At 39.1% G+C, this 15,162-nt stretch overlaps 4 protein-coding genes across 9 annotated transcripts in view; all 4 read right to left on the bottom strand.

Moving 5' to 3' along the window:
* Window positions 1-84: 84 nt before the first annotated feature.
* On the bottom strand, window positions 85-1,889 carry phospho2 (phosphatase, orphan 2). The gene is made up of 2 exons (XM_057338367.1): window positions 1,793-1,889; window positions 85-1,633 (listed from the first exon to the last, which is right to left on the bottom strand). Exon 2 carries the CDS (start codon window positions 1,630-1,632, stop codon window positions 910-912), a length of 723 nt encoding a protein of 240 aa, XP_057194350.1. The 5' UTR covers window position 1,633; window positions 1,793-1,889; the 3' UTR covers window positions 85-909.
* A 523-nt stretch (window positions 1,890-2,412) lies between these two features.
* Window positions 2,413-7,555, bottom strand: ppig (peptidylprolyl isomerase G (cyclophilin G)). The gene is made up of 13 exons (XM_057338913.1): window positions 7,439-7,555; window positions 6,653-6,717; window positions 6,485-6,559; window positions 6,248-6,355; window positions 6,116-6,160; window positions 5,849-5,936; window positions 5,595-5,624; window positions 5,352-5,491; window positions 4,904-5,072; window positions 4,566-4,751; window positions 4,394-4,475; window positions 4,147-4,298; window positions 2,413-3,904 (listed from the first exon to the last, which is right to left on the bottom strand). The coding sequence occupies exons 2-13, from the start codon at window positions 6,711-6,713 to the stop codon at window positions 2,962-2,964; spliced, it is 2,079 nt and encodes a 692-aa protein (XP_057194896.1). The 5' UTR covers window positions 6,714-6,717; window positions 7,439-7,555; the 3' UTR covers window positions 2,413-2,961.
* Window positions 7,556-8,157: 602 nt separating this feature from the next.
* klhl41b (kelch-like family member 41b) lies at window positions 8,158-15,086 on the bottom strand. Of its 6 annotated transcripts, none has more exons than XM_057338195.1 (9): window positions 15,014-15,086; window positions 12,856-12,919; window positions 12,639-12,731; window positions 11,352-12,491; window positions 10,998-11,155; window positions 10,737-10,844; window positions 9,564-9,749; window positions 9,107-9,253; window positions 8,158-8,870 (listed from the first exon to the last, which is right to left on the bottom strand). In XM_057338195.1, the coding sequence occupies exons 4-9, from the start codon at window positions 12,471-12,473 to the stop codon at window positions 8,759-8,761; spliced, it is 1,833 nt and encodes a 610-aa protein (XP_057194178.1). In that variant the 5' UTR covers window positions 12,474-12,491; window positions 12,639-12,731; window positions 12,856-12,919; window positions 15,014-15,086; the 3' UTR covers window positions 8,158-8,758. The 6 variants fall into 6 exon arrangements, with proteins under 6 accessions (XP_057194178.1, XP_057194177.1, XP_057194173.1 ...); XM_057338194.1 differs by having other exon boundaries at window positions 12,639-12,727; XM_057338190.1 differs by having other exon boundaries at window positions 11,352-12,557; window positions 15,014-15,085.
* The window catches only part of col28a2b (collagen, type XXVIII, alpha 2b), a 36,066-nt gene continuing 35,897 nt past the window's right edge, over window positions 14,994-15,162 (bottom strand). The window contains 1 exon segment of the mRNA XM_057338198.1: window positions 14,994-15,106. Within this exon segment, the coding sequence (XP_057194181.1) occupies window positions 15,099-15,106 (8 nt within the window). The 3' untranslated portion in view covers window positions 14,994-15,098.

Below are 15,162 nucleotides of genomic sequence, written 5' to 3'. Positions count from 1 at the left end.
GTTTAACTTCTCACCGACAGATAGAGCACAGTTATTCTAGTAAATGACACGAAATAACTTCGAACAGAAAAGTAAAGCCTTATTTTAAAGTTTTTTTTATTTTTTATTCCACTCATTTGTTTGATTTAATCACATGGTCATGAGACATACAGAAAGACAGAACAGTAGAGTTCCAATCCCACATCATTAAAAACACTGTTCTTCTGTCACTTAAAATCCAAACTGTGTTGAGGGCCTTGGTGGTGTCCATGCGGTATAGAAAAAGCAGAGACATTTTGGATCTCTCTTGCATATAGTCAGGTCTTTCGGTACATGCATGTTATGTAGGCGAATGAAGAATATCTTAAATATCTTTGTCGTTCATACACTGCAAGTCCCAAGTCATCTAAATCACAACTGACCCAATTGCACCATGTGTCAGTATCACACATAAGTTACAATATCCTTTTTTATTTGTCAAGTTAGTTGTGCAGTAATGGTCTGTCCCGTGTTTTTTGTTGTGCATGCAAACCACACAGGACAAGATTCCATTACAGGCAGGTTACACTACAACAATTTAGAGTTTATTAAGAAGTGCTCATCCACCTGCATATTTTGACAGACAAACATATAACCAACATGCGGAAACATTCACGTTATTGTGTTTGTTTTAATGCTCTAGGACAAACCTGAATGGGTTACATATTAAATGACCTATTTGTTTTTTAACATCACTCAAAATCAAAGTTAATTAAAATCCCTGAGACACTGGTGTAAACTTAAAAGTAAACCAATAGGTAAAATGTTACATATTCTTAAGCGACCAGGTCATGCCATTCAAGCCTATTCATTTGCTGCATGGAGGTGCTTTTTAATACATGGTTGAGTCAACCTGAAGTTTGTCACTGTATGGCCAATAATACTGTATTACTAAATCAAAGCTCTTAATTCTTGTAGGATTTCATTGCCATTGGACCAGGGTATAATTTTGGCTCTTGGTGTTGCTGAACCCTCTGAACTGGCCTTGCACAACAGATTTTCTAGTGTATATCCTTTCCTAGGCATTGCAATGTCCCCTTCTTTTAAATCATTACTGGGACAAAAGTCATTCCCTCCGTCTCCTATATAGCAAATCCTCTCATAGTACACACCAGCTTTAGCTTGATTTTCTTTGAAATCGTTGAGCACTTTCCTCTTGCACAGGTTTACAGGACACTGCTGGCAGTCGTGTGCGTGAAAGCACCGCACGCTCATATATCCCCGTGCGTCAATGCTTGCGGGGTTGGTGAAGACATCGTCTACAGCGGACTGCATCCCTGATGCATGCAAAATCCAATCTATGAAGAGAGTGTTTGAATCAGAGACTATGATACAGTCTAAATCTTTCTTATTATCTGATATGAAGGTCAACAGCTCGATCATGCCCTCCGTGAACGGGATGCTCTCCATGACCGCGCGCATAAGGTCCGGGTGGACCGACTGGTCTCCGATGTAGGTCAAGACTCGACCCATATATTCGGTCCAGCGGCCTTTTTGATACGACTGTTTCAGCCAGTCGGGTAAACACTGGTCGGGAGTTGATCTGATCACCCATGTGTCGCTGTTGTCATCCACAATCGTGTGATCAAAGTCGAACGCGATCAAGGTCTTCATCCTGGCAAATAAAACATTGGAGAAATCCGATGAGATGCACGGTATGACTTCTCAAAATGCAATGTCACAAAACCGGCAAACGAGCACCATTCAAACTCGCGTTACATTGTGTAGAATTTGAAATACTAGATATTAAGGAAACATACAAATATGTACTGACCTCAAGACGACAGCCCGGTTGAATAATTCGATTATACAGTATATTACCGATTCCGTAACAGACGCTTGCTGACTACACGAAGAACGATTAGTCACACCCCCAGAAGTGAAGTCGTGTCTCCGATAGGCTCTGGCTCACGTCAGTAATAATCCTAATGGTATTTCGACGCTCTGATTGGTCACTCAAATAATCTGCGTTTTACTTTTTTCCACAATCAGTCACTCGTTGAAATTGAGCAAGACAGATGTTATCTAAATTCAATTTAAGAATAATTAAGTTTTCAGAAAATATATTCTGTAATTTTGTCATGTATTTATAAATGTTTATATTTAAAAGTACTTCCTTTCATGCTTTCAGTTCATGCTTGTTTTATAAATATACACTACCAGTCAAAATTGGACTAGTATTCACCATTCCTTACTTGTATCAAACACACATTTTTAAACCAAAGTCTAAAAAATGACAACGAATTATGCAGTTAAGAAATTAGTATTTTAGCTTCTAGGAAACTAGCAATCTTTCACCTAGATTGGTTGTATGAATTGTGCATTCAAAGAACTTCATGAGGGCATGCACATTTTCCTACTTAACTCAATTTATTAGTTAATCTTACATTTATAAAGAAATTAATATGCATTCACAATTCACTTTTTCAACCACTTAAGACTTTGGATACATTTAGAAAGTCAACTTTTGACTTGTACTGTGCATATTTAACATACACACACGTTACTTCAATAATCTTAGTTAAGGACACAAGTCAGGTTCGGTGTCAATTTTATTTCTCAAATTAAACAGAACCTACATTTTCATGTTCTCTTTACAAACATAAAACCCTAACAAAACCTAAGGTATGCAAACATATCCCCAACAAACCCCCTTAAAAAAAAACAGCCAAGACAAACTTAAGAGAAATAAAAATGTAAGCAACCATTTTAATTAATTAACCATTATCTTCAGTAATCATTTAAGTTGGAAACTGGGGAAAAATAAAAATGCAGAACAGATAAAAGCAGGACAAATGTGAAATGAGATTTTGCAGACTGTGTCAAGTCAAGAAAAATTTTCAAAGCATGTCCAGTTTACACGGTCAAATATGTCAGCAGTCTCTTTGTATCGATCCTTGTACAACAATTGTTCACACTGGAGATCAGAACACATGCAGACTCTTAATCGCTGTCGTTGGAACTAGAGTCAGAGTCCTTTTTCTTCACATCTTTTCTCGGGCTTTTAGATTTGTCCTTCGCTCTCTCTTTTGATTTTGGGCTCTCACTCCGTTTTCGTCTCTTCCCTTTGTCTTCACTCTCAGAATCGCTGCTTCCACTGTGGCTCTTCTCCTTTCTCTTCCTGTTACTGCTCTGTCGATCATCTCTGTCTCTGCTCCGTTGTTTCTGAGAGGAACGTTCTTTGGAGCTCCTGTCTCGGCTTCTGTTCTCTTTGCTCTTCAACTCTCCAGTGCTCTTCCTCTGGTTTCTGTCTTCGGCATCTCTCCCTCGGTCCCGAGCCCTATCTCGGTCCCTGCTCCGTGACCTACGCGACAACCTCCCATCCCGACTGCTGCTGTGATGTCTGTCACGGCCTCTGTCGCGAGACTGTCCTCGCTGAACTCGCCCCCTCGACCGAGATCTCCGAGACGTATTGCGAGCCTTTTCTTTGCTTCTCGATCTGTCGCGATGCTGCTCGCCATTTTTCTTCTTCTCGACCTCTTTCGTTTTCTCCTTTTCACTTCCTTCAGGATGTTGTTTGGTTCTTTCCTTGCTTCGGTCTTCTCTTTCTCGTTCACCCTCCTTCTCTCGTTCTTTGGTGTCCTTCTCTTTCCTGTCTCTGCTGCTGGAATTCCCTCGTTTGTCATCCTTTTCTCTCCTCTTGTCTTTACTTTTGCTTCGACTGCGAGCTTTCTTATCAGCATCTGCCTTTTTCCGTGAGTCCTGGTCCCTGCTCTTTGAGCGATGTCTGTCCCTCTTCCTATCCTTTCCTCTTGAAGCACTGCGTGATTTATTGCGCTTTCCTTCCTTCTCTCTTTCAGAATTCTTTTTTGCTTCTTCCTTTCCAGCAGTTTTGTTCTCACTGGATGGCTCAGTGGCTTCCTTCTTTTCCTCCGACATGTCTCCTCTGAAATGTCAAACAATCAAAATTCAGTTTCTAAAACTCAAGTATGAAGCTAAAACAATAAAGAGGTGGGTAAATCAGCTTTTTTAACATTTATTTATCCTTTATTTAGCCAGGAAGATCCCATTGAGACTTTACAGTCTCTTCTTCCAGGGAGACCTGGTCAAGATGGCCGCACATTTATAAATTCTGTATTGTATAAATCCTGGATGCAATATTTGCATGCACTTTAAAATTGGCCATACTTGTCCCCTTTGATCCATCGTTCCTGGGTGGGGGCAGTGTTTGCTTTTGCTTTTTGTGTCCGTTGCATTTCCTGTCTCCAGTGTGGAGGGGTCTCACTGCGTCGAAACCGATCCCATGAGCGCGAACGAGACCGTGATGGTGTCCGATAACGCTACAGAAGACATTGATTATAATGTTAAAAACACAAGAAACATGTATAAAAACCAGTACTTTGTTTCAACCAAACAATATTAGGTCATTTCTCACCCTGGGTCCTCGTCCCTTAATTCTACGCCCTGACCTGGTCATCACCAGTCTTGTGCGGTTTGGGCGCGAGTTCGCCGTAGGTCTGGAACATAGTTTACAAAGTTACGAGCTGGAGAAAACTCACATATATAACAGTTCATCCAAGTGTGCCGACAAACCAATCTTCACCTACCGGTCTCTCTCTCGCTCTCTTTGCCTCTCTCTCCCAGAGTCCTCCTTGCGTGGTTCTTTTTCCTGCTCCTCCTCTTTGGCTTTCTGGGGGCTACGCCTCATCAGAAAGCGGTTTTCAGGAACGGGTGGGACCTCCTCTGGACGAATGGTAGACATAGGTTGGGCATCGATCTCTTCCTCATCAGACCTGCACAGAAACACATATTTAAAGCATTTACACAATATGTCCACGCACAACCATGTACAGTGGTTTACAGCATCTCCAAAGTTTCTCAAACTCTAAAGCATTTAATTTTAGATTAACATCTGATAAATGTGTAAGAGAAATTTGACATGTACCCCTTCTTCTCTTTCTTCTTGTGCTTCTGTTCTTTCTTTTTCTTGTGTTCCTTCTTATGTTTCTTCCGCTTTTTCTTTTCCTCCTTTTCAGAGTCCTCGGAGTCTGATGAGCTTTCTGAGGAATCATCTTCACTCTCGCTGGAAGACTGATGCTTCTTTTCCTTCTTTGCTGGAAGAGAACAGGACAGAAGTGGTCAAAAGTGGACACAAGAGATGGATTAAAACATCCAGTGTAAACAGGTATGCATCTCTTTTGTCCACTTGTGATCTGATTGACCAAAACGCATCACCCAATACCAGATATAAACAGGGCCAAAGAGCACAGCACAAAATCAGCAAATGTCAATTCTAACAATTCAACTCTATGTTTATCTACAACTTTCAAGAAAATTGGCAATAGAGTGACTATTTATGAAGCATTCACATGACACTAAAAATGACATATTACCTTTAGATTTTGGAATTAGTTCCCCACAATTGAGCACTTTGACCTCAGCGTAGGGTCGGCTGTTGGTATCAGTCTTCTCACCCTCGATCATTCGGATTATCTCCTGGCCGGAGATCACCTGACCAAACACCACATGAATTCTGGTGCAAAGAAAAAAACTGCTTACAATTAAACCATCAGGGACAAACACAAAAACGAGCCTATTAATTTATTAAACAAACATCTACATTCTACTGCACTTACCCATCCAAGTGAGGAGTTGGTTTTGTAGTTCTATGGTCAGGGACACAAAACAGTGAGGCAGAATGTCAATACAAATCTAACAAACACAAAAACAGTGATTAATGCCCACCACAAATTGATTTGGCCAAACCAATGACAAGGACATATACATCTACTCTACATAATAGCTGCAAGACAAAAGAGCGCATTGCAGATCATCATCATCACGTCCGGATGCTTAACAGGCGCTTAAGAAACCAGTGTGCCTGACTCACATAAAAAACTGTGAGCCATTGGTGTCTTTCCCTCTGTTTGCCATTGAGAGCATGAACTCCTTGGTGTGTTTCATTGCAAAACTTTCATCTAAAGAATGAAAAAAAATAGAAAATGGAATTTACACAAAAACCAAGCATTTTAGTCCCAAACTGGAGAATTTATGAACTTGATGGATTGCGATTCAATGAAATTCGTAATCCCCTTAAATTTTCAAGGACCATAAGAAACAGTAGAAAAAAGAGAGTAAGACATGGAAAAAAACTCACCTTCAAAGAAACCTCCATATATGGATTCACCACCTCTGCCATTACCTGTTACAGCAAACACATCATCAAACATCATCACACACAAACAGCCAGTACAATAGTGTAAAGGAATGAAGCCACCGACTGCCATACCTTCACTGAAATCTCCTCCTTGTATCATAAAGTCTTTTACTATCCTGTGGAACAGACATCCTTTGTAGTGCAAGGGTTTCTGGGTAGTCTTGCCAATTCCCTTCTCACCTGGAGACACGGAGATCAGTTTATTGTAAAAAAAATATTACTTTATATTAACCTATTTTAAATGAACACTATATTATAGGGCATGTCTGAAACCCCAGGCTGTTATGTACAATTACAACTTTCTTTTACCTGTGCACAAGCAGCGGAAGTTCTCACATGTCTTGGGACATGCATCTGAAAAAAGCTCGATGACTACTCTCCCAGCTGCAGAAAAAATACAAGAAAGAGTCAAAAAAGGAATTAAATGTCACGTTATGTTACATTTCAGATATGGAACATGTATATATAAAGTCTTACCCGGCACATTACTGATGCCAATGTCGAAGAAGCAGCGAGGACGCTGCGTCTTCACCCCCATTATACTGCAAATACAAAACACGTGACACATGAATACAGCTCTGCGATTATAACAGCGCATCGTAAAAATTAAAATGTCGTTGAAAAATAAAAAATATAACAGACGAAAACAATATTCACATTTCACAAGCGCTTATAAATAGCCCTTGGCTGCTTAAATGAATAGTGTAATGTAACGTTACATGTTAACGTTAGTTCAGGTACTTTCACTTTCCTCTGAATAAAACGCATTAGACGCACGCAAGGGCCTTCAATCATAATTTACATCATCCACAAGTCAATAAAGTAGGACGTGAAACTTCTGTTTTTGTTAACTTGCTGCTAATAAACATTGATGTAACCTTCAAAATTGGTAAAGGCTAACTTACGCGTGTAAAAACTAACGTTAGGTTCGACTGCACATAGCTTAAATGCGTAACTTACACGCGCGCGTAGCACCCACACTTCCAAATCTACAGCTGCAGACTTAGTTGTCCACCTCAGCGTGATTAAATTAAAACTACATACTATTAAAAAGAAGAAGTAGAACATGAATACTTTAGTTTTACTTGCTCGTAACAACAGCAAACGTACATTATTTAACTGCACAATGACTGAATGATTAGCATGCTAACGCGCTATATGTAATCAGAAGAGCGCCCTTCAATCGCTTCATAACGTCTTCCACTTATTCAACGCATATTTAAAGCTCACCGGGTTATATCTGTGACACAAAATAAAACTTACATGTTTGTTTTGAGTCAATCAAACGCAAGTCAAGTAAGGTTAAAAGAAAATCAACATCAAAACGCCTTCTCGTGTCCTCAGCTCGCGGAGCAGCAAAGATGGCGCCGTGACAAGTAGCAGTGCATTGTGGGTAAAAAGAAAACCGCCTGAACTTCTTCTTCTGACATTTTATGGCGGTTGGCAAACCATCTATTGGTGCATTACCGCCACCTACTAGACTGGAGTGTGAAGCACCAATATTAGGAAACCTAAATAAAAAATAATAATAATAGTAGAACCTTTAAATTCTCCCCGTCTAACCGCCTGAACTACAGACTACGGAAGCTTATGTAGTCAAAAATCTTGTGGAAGTTAAATTAAATTTAATTAATTTAAACTTGATAGATTTTATTCTTGCATTGAATATAGGTTATAAGTGTTTAAAAGTAATTCTCAGCTGTCAAGCATGCCATAATATATATACTGTATATATTTTATTAAATTTTGTATAATTTACTATGTTTTTTTTTTCATCTAATCAATGCATTTAAGCATCTAATCACTGGTCAAACACTTGAATTATGAAAAAAAACTGAAACTGAAAATACTGAAAATGAAATTCTCTATTCCTTTCCTTCTGTAACATGCTTTTATAGTACACATCTTTTTTCAGTTTGGCAATATTAGGTGATGGTCTGCTCAAACAAAAACACAAGTAAGCCACAGGTTAGTATGTATGGTTTAAACATTTTTATTTTACAAAAAATAGCACATACATAACAGTTTTATCTGAGCAGAGAACTAGAATTTCTACTACTATATATTAACAATGCAGAAATGTACCTGACCTTGTTTACACCTTGTCTAATTGGAGTTAAATGGAGAAATGACTTATGTTCACATAGACACATTTAATAACAACTGTGTTGCATCTAATGCAAACAAAAAAGAACTAGAGGAACCCAGAATCTTTCTTTGCCCTTTTCTCACCCACCCTTTAGGAAAACAACCATGGTTTTATTATAATAAAAATGAAGTAACCATGCTTTGTTTTGCAAATTGACTACTATTTGAAATACTACAGTTTAACTACAAATATCACAGTTAAACTGGTGTTACTATAGCTAGAACATGTTAAATTTGTGGTTACTCTGGTTTTACTGTAAATAAAACCAAAAACCTATAATTAATCTAGTTAATCCATGGTTAATTTTCATAAGGGCGTACAAAGTTTTAATTTCCTTAGCTCCTTATTTTAGACTATACTAAACTGAAACAGACAGCTGTGTGTTGAGGTCAAATGGCCAAAGAGGGTCACACTTGGGGAAAGAGTAGTTTTCTTTAGAGTTTGGGCATCCTGGCAGCATTTAAACGCATGCCAACGCAGGAGGAACCAGAGGCGTAGCGCATTTCTCTCAACATACCACTCCATGCCTTCTTGTCCTCTTCATACCTTGTAAAAAGGAAAAGCAAATGGAAACAAAGGGGTCAATTTACTGTGTTATGTAGTTTAAGGGTCAGATTCCAAATTACAATCTTTTTGTACATTGGTTGTATGACACAAATGCATTCAAGATTAGGTCAACTTGTTGAATGCTAATGGTGTCATTTATCAGAAGCCATACCAGTGACTAACAACAATAGTGACGTCCAACAAAATTCCTGTTTGTACATGTCTGTGGAACTTACTGCCAGATGTCTGTGATCTCAGAGGGTCCAATGTTCTTGTCTTCCAGTTCCACAATTGCGAATCCTCCAACTGCATACAGGCTTCCCCCTGTGCTCAACAGATTCACAGAGCTGCGCTCCTGAGGGAATTCTGTAAACGTGTCCCACCTGAACACAAGAAACAGTAAACAAAACATAAATAACTAAAGCCTGTATTAATTCGGCCTGCTGGCTATCATGCATTCATTAGGCAGCTTATAGAAAAACTTGATTCCTATTGGTTTAGCTAAGATGACTGTACTTTATCCCTTATGCAGTATGTAGCACACCACATGGATGAATAGAGGATAGACACAACTAAATATGCCTTTGTACAACATGCTGTATTCTTTTTTCCAGTATTTCAGGAAAAATTGTACATAGTCTAGTGTAGTGTCCTTATGGGTAGATCTTCAAGGCATTAATGTTTGATACATACTTGTTTGTTCCAAAATCGTAGGCTTCGGCTAAAGCTGTGAGACCTTCCTCATTTACTCCTCCAGTTACGATAATCTTTCCCTTATGAACTACAGCTCCAAACATTGCTCTGGGTGTCTTCATAGCCGCTAGTTCCCTCCATTCTGACTGCTTGTGGTTGTACACAAACATTTTATTGATAGCTTTGCTGAGAGAGAGGGAAGAAAGACAACATTGTTTCATTTTGGAACTTGTTTTACTATGTTTTATACCATGTTTTTAACCAGTGTATTAATGCAAATTAAATAGCAAAAGAGGCTAAAGAAAGCAACACTTCATCTATATTAAGATAACACACAGGGTTGCCAAGTCTGCGGTTTTCACATGGAACTGGGTGTCTTTTAAACTGCTGCCACAGGTTGTTTTTATGCCGTGGGTTAAAGATAGAAAGATTTTGTTAGTCATTGGTCATTTTTAAGGTAGGATGAATGTATTTATGTAAACCCACGCATGCGCCTGGCCCGAAGTTAACTTCCGGTCTGTGTTTGGTTATAATATAAGATTTTATTTTTTTATATTCATTTATATGAATATTAATTTATATATATTTTTAACTTTAGTTGTATTTAATTAAATTGAAACTACCCAACAGTTACTGATTTTCGGAGGTCTACCGGAAGTTGCGGGCCACATAATGTTTGTTTTTTTGTTGATGCCGCTGAAACCATCTACAGAGTGATTTTAAAGAAGAAATTGTGTTTAATGCATGACAAGGTCTGTAAAATACGTATTTTAGGTATAACAGAGACATTTTAAAATTTTGGTATTTGGGGTGGGGTCATTGGCCATTTGGTTAGTTTTGTCACATAGATCTGGCACCCTGCTAACACATAAAAGCATATGTGATAAGTACCACCCTGTGGAGACGATCGTTGAAAACAAAACAGTACCTTTGACAGAGCAGACAGCTGCGAACTACACCATACGTTCTCCAACACCACTGATTACTCACATGCTGAGTTTCCATGTTTTGTGGGGTCTTTCCAGAGATGTAAGGATTTTTATACTGTACAAACTATATATTCTACCATCTAAACCTAACCATCACGGAAAACGTTCTGCTTTTCATGTTTTCAAGTAAACATAAAGTTTGATTTATAAACTGTATTATGGTTTACCAGGACTGCACACTTACTTGTCATCTGTCTTTCCTCCAATGCAGTACACCAGTTTGTTGTGTGAGACAACGGCGTGGCCGTGAATACGCAGAGGAAGTTTCTTGGTCTCGCTCCATTTCATCTTACTGCAATGACATGAAATATTAGCCACGAGTATTCAACCATATCCTGCTTATAAATACCCAACGCATTGCTAGACAGCTGAACAGTTAAGAATAGGTCGACAGATATAGAAACCAAAACGAACTATTTAATGATCAGATAAATTGACATCATACTCAGTGTCGTAACACATGACTGAGTCCAGGGACTCGTTGGTCTGCAGGTCTTTGCCAGCGATGGCAAACAACAGGTTTTCATATTCGCCCAGATTGAATAAGCATCTGGGACTGGGCATGGGTGGCATGGCTCTCCATTCCGCACCGAGACTGTCCAGCTACAACAAGAAACCAAATTGAATAAAGAAGATAAAAATTAACTTTAAGAAAGTCAGAATTATCCAACGAATGAAACGTTGGGGCATGAATGGGTATGAAAGGTAATTCAGTTGGTAAACTGGTGGGGACATTGACTACTATTCAACTATTGGCTGAAGATAAAGATGGTTTTCGAAAGTATTTTAAAGGACATACCTGGAAGAAGTAGCACTGCAGTGGAGAGTCCTTGTTCTCTTCATCAACAAACAGTCCTCCAACAATATAGAGATTATTCTTCTTGGTGCAGAGACTTACATGGTTCTTTGGAATCTGTTCCGCCATGGCAGCCAGGAAACATTCGTTCTCACCCACGTCGTACGCCACAGCAGCTGTGTCATTGATCATGACGATCAGGTCTCGTCCATACATCCCCAATCGCCGATTATCATTTAGGTAACCCGGCAACAACTCCTCCTCTCCCTCCTCCTCTCCCTCCTCCACTCCCTCCTCCTCTCCTTCCATCTTCTCCTTCTTCTTCGCCTCTGGGAGTTTTCCTCCAAATGCATCTTTGATGACCTGCAACTTCTTTGCGAGTTCTGGATCAGCCTTGATGATGTCATCGGTCTCTACCTTCTCCCGGAAGTACTTCTCTGGCAGCAGACGGAAGCGGATGCATTCGAATACCTCCCCGAGACTCTTGGCACGCTTCACCTTGTCGCTGCGCACCCACTTCATCACCGACTCGTACACGACTTCCTCCTTTTCCACGTTGAGCGTGTCTCCACCAATCAGGGCCAGGAGTTCGTGGGTCGCCAGTTGAAGGAACTCCTCCTCGGCAGCCACGGTTTCAAAGTGGTCTGCGATGTAATCACGTGCCGTTATAGCAAGCCTGGGCACGCTGAGGACCAGGCCGAGCCGGAAGACGGCGAGACAGTTGGCCAATGATAGTTTCTTCTGGAGATAATTCACACATACTGTAAACACTGAGGGTATCTGGAAACGGTTGGCCACAGCAAATATCTCCTGAACGTTGTCATCCGTCAAGTCGATCTCAGCAGAGTACAAATACTGGATGATCATATCCATGATGTTGGGATCTACATCGTCTACAACCACTTCCTTGCCGATGTCCTTCTCCTTGCCGTCTTCGGAAAAGAAGAGCTCTCTGAAGTAGGGGCTACAGGCGGCCATGATCAGACGGTGACAGGGAAAAGAGCGGTCACCGATTTTCAAAGTGCAGTCCACAAACTTGTTTTCATTCAGAAGTTCCTTCAGTCCATCTTGAAGCAAGGTACTCTGGAACAGCCGTAGTTCCTCCTTTAAGGCTTTGGGATCCATGCTGGTGTTGAGAGGGAACTTGGAAAACAAGAAAAGAAAGAAGGGGAGAAAGTGGCTGCAGGTCTGCTTGCCACACGGTCCGGGCTGGAAAAGGACAGAGCGGTAGAAAGATTGCCAGACTGAAGGGGCTGTTATTTAATACTGCCGTTCTAAATTTAACCCTACCAGTCTTCTGCACCCCCACTGCCTCTGTCATCCCTCAATCCTGGTTGTGAACAGGGGGATCCGGGTGTGTAGGCCAACCCAGATGGCAACTGTCTTAGCGGGACAGTCATGGGACATAAAAAGATTCAAGGAGATTTTGTTTAAATCAATTAAAACAAAACAGTAAAGGAAATAACCATGTTAGTATATTTTTGTGCGAGTGTCCGAGTAAGATCACCATATGAAGCACCAGCAGGGTTTGGAGACAGCTGTAACTACAACAGGTGAAGAGACAGTTTCAGCTGCCGAAAGAACCCAGAGCCTTCAGAGTCACAGAAACTTTATCATTCAGAACAGATGAACTCAGTTTAAATCAAACTATGACTGAAAAAAGACATCCCCAGTGGAGTTAGCCTACATATACTTGCTGGAAGCCCTGCTAAACACAAGCACGGAGTACATTCAATTTAAGTCACTTTCTTGACCAGTATTTCCCACAAAAATATCAAAACAAACTTAAAACGTGCTTGACAAACAACAAGATACATTTACTTGCAAAGCAACCTTGTATAAGAGAAAACGTCTTTGAAAGTTTTATCATGTTAAATTAAGTTTCTGATTATTCTATTTTTTTTCTTCTTAGTAATTTTGTCTTGCTTTCCAGGACAAAAATCTAAAAATTCTTAAATTAAGATACTTTTGATTTGAGACATTATGTGTTGTTTTCTGATTAAAAAATAATTATAAAATTAAGTGCGTACCAATGGGATAAGAAAAAAGTTGAATCAAGTACTTAATAAAGAGGTGACCTAATTTGTATTTTATTTATCCATTGACAGATATTTTTTCTTTTTTTAAGCATAAACTGTTAATTTTGATTTTGGTTAATTTTCTTTCTCAAGGAACGTATACTGATTTAAGAATTTTTTGATATTTGTCCTGGAAAACGACAACAACAAAAAAACTTAAGAAATAACCTTTTCTGCAGTTTTAGTGTAGTCCGATTTTCACAGTATAGCTGAGCTCTATACTACTTTATTTTTTTAACCCAAAAATGTAAATTCTGTCATAAATTACCCTCAAGTTGTTCCAAACCTGTAGAAATGTCTTTGTTTTCGTAAACACAAAGATACTTGGAAGAATATTAGCAACTGAGATTTCTGGGGCTCCATTAACTAACATAGAAGAAATAATTATTGCATGATTTTTTTGTTCTTTTGAACACAATTGAAAATATTTTGAAGAATTTAGGAAAACAAACAGTTCCGGGGCACCTCTGACAACCATTTTAATGGAAGTCAATGATGCCCCAGAAATCTCAGTTGCTAACATTCTTCAAAATATCTTTCTTTGTGTTCCACAGAACAAAGAAATGTTTACAGGTTTGCAACAAGGTAGAGTTATTCATGTCAGAATTTTCATTTTTGGGTAACCTATACCTTTAAGGTTGTGTTATGCAATATTTCAGTTAATAAAACTTCATCTGTTAGTTCACTGACCAAACTCAGTGAATGAGTGTGTGAACCTTTGACAAGCTATGACATCACAACACCTTGACCAATTGCACCTTCATTTTAGCCCAGGAGATGTCAGTGTGCAACCTCAAAGCTACCCCAAGAAATCTACCAAAAACCAACCCCAAAAACAGAGATCAGTGCAAATCCCCTTCTGTCATACACAAAATACTCCCATCTTTTTGCTAAACCTTTGCAGACTATTAGAAAAAAAGTATGGAAAGATGTTCATACAGAAGGTAAACATCAGACAACTTGACTGTTTACAAAACACTGTTCTTAATTCTGATCAGTTTACCATGGAAAAGCCAAGCTTTTAATCCACATAAACACATTTATTAAAAAAGTACAAACTAGGTACAAAATGACAAACATTTTCCATTGATGTAAACCACATTAACAATCAAAATCCCAGACAACGTTTTATTCATTACATAAGTATAAAACGCAAATGAACTCAAGGTAACTTTGACAATGTATAATATTAATTGCCCACAGCGTGGAATGATGCATAATTCATTCACAAATATGTAGAATATGTGTATGTTTACATACTCTGAATTACATGCTGTCTTTTCTTGCATGTGTTGTGAACAGCAACTCATTTTCTATCCAATGTACCGTGATGGACCACCTGGGTGTTTTCGGCCTTTGGCTCAAGATAACTTGGCTCATGCAATCCCTCTGATATCAATAGTGGTAAAGAGATATAGAGAATGTATGGTTGTTTTGTGACTGATCTTGGAGCTGATTGGTTTATTAAAGAACTTAATATTTAAGAATTATAAAACAAATGTAAAACCCATGAAAAAATATATGTTGCACTCTGTTGTTTTGTGATGTGTGCTGTATTGCATCATTCATATACATACATACACATACTTTGTGTATTTCAGTGCAGGTCCATCAGATGCATTGGCAGGTGAAGAACAAAAGACATTAATGGACTAAAGATCTGCGCTGGACTTCAGCCTCCTAAAATCCAAGAGTATGACCACATGTCAGGACGCAGTTTGAATCTGATCGGAGAT

The sequence above is a fragment of the Triplophysa rosa genome, linkage group LG7, assembly GCF_024868665.1.
Source record: "Triplophysa rosa linkage group LG7, Trosa_1v2, whole genome shotgun sequence".
In the NCBI taxonomy this organism is placed as follows: domain Eukaryota; kingdom Metazoa; phylum Chordata; class Actinopteri; order Cypriniformes; family Nemacheilidae; genus Triplophysa; species Triplophysa rosa.
The sequence above is the reverse complement of the archived record's forward strand: the minus strand, read 5'-3'. Positions and strand labels throughout refer to the sequence as shown.

Excerpts from the sequence above, each read along its gene's own strand:
- ppig (XM_057338913.1), bottom strand. The coding sequence starts at position 6,713 with ATGGGGGTGAAGACGCAGCGTCCTCGCTGCTTCTTCGACATTGGCATC. Across the intron at positions 6,356-6,484 it reads CTTCCGCTGCTTGTGCACAG|GTGAGAAGGGAATTGGCAAG; the intron begins GTAAAAGAAAGT and ends CCGTGTCTCCAG. Across the intron at positions 4,476-4,565 it reads AGAGAGCGAGAGAGAGACCG|ACCTACGGCGAACTCGCGCC; the intron begins GTAGGTGAAGAT and ends ACTATGTTCCAG.
- phospho2 (XM_057338367.1), bottom strand. The coding sequence starts at position 1,632 with ATGAAGACCTTGATCGCGTTCGACTTTGATCACACGATTGTGGATGAC.
- klhl41b (XM_057338195.1), bottom strand. The coding sequence starts at position 12,473 with ATGGATCCCAAAGCCTTAAAGGAGGAACTACGGCTGTTCCAGAGTACC. Across the intron at positions 10,845-10,997 it reads GTCATGTGTTACGACACTGA|TAAGATGAAATGGAGCGAGA; the intron begins GTATGATGTCAA and ends ATGTCATTGCAG. Across the intron at positions 9,254-9,563 it reads TACGATTTTGGAACAAACAA|GTGGGACACGTTTACAGAAT; the intron begins GTATGTATCAAA and ends TCTTGTGTTCAG.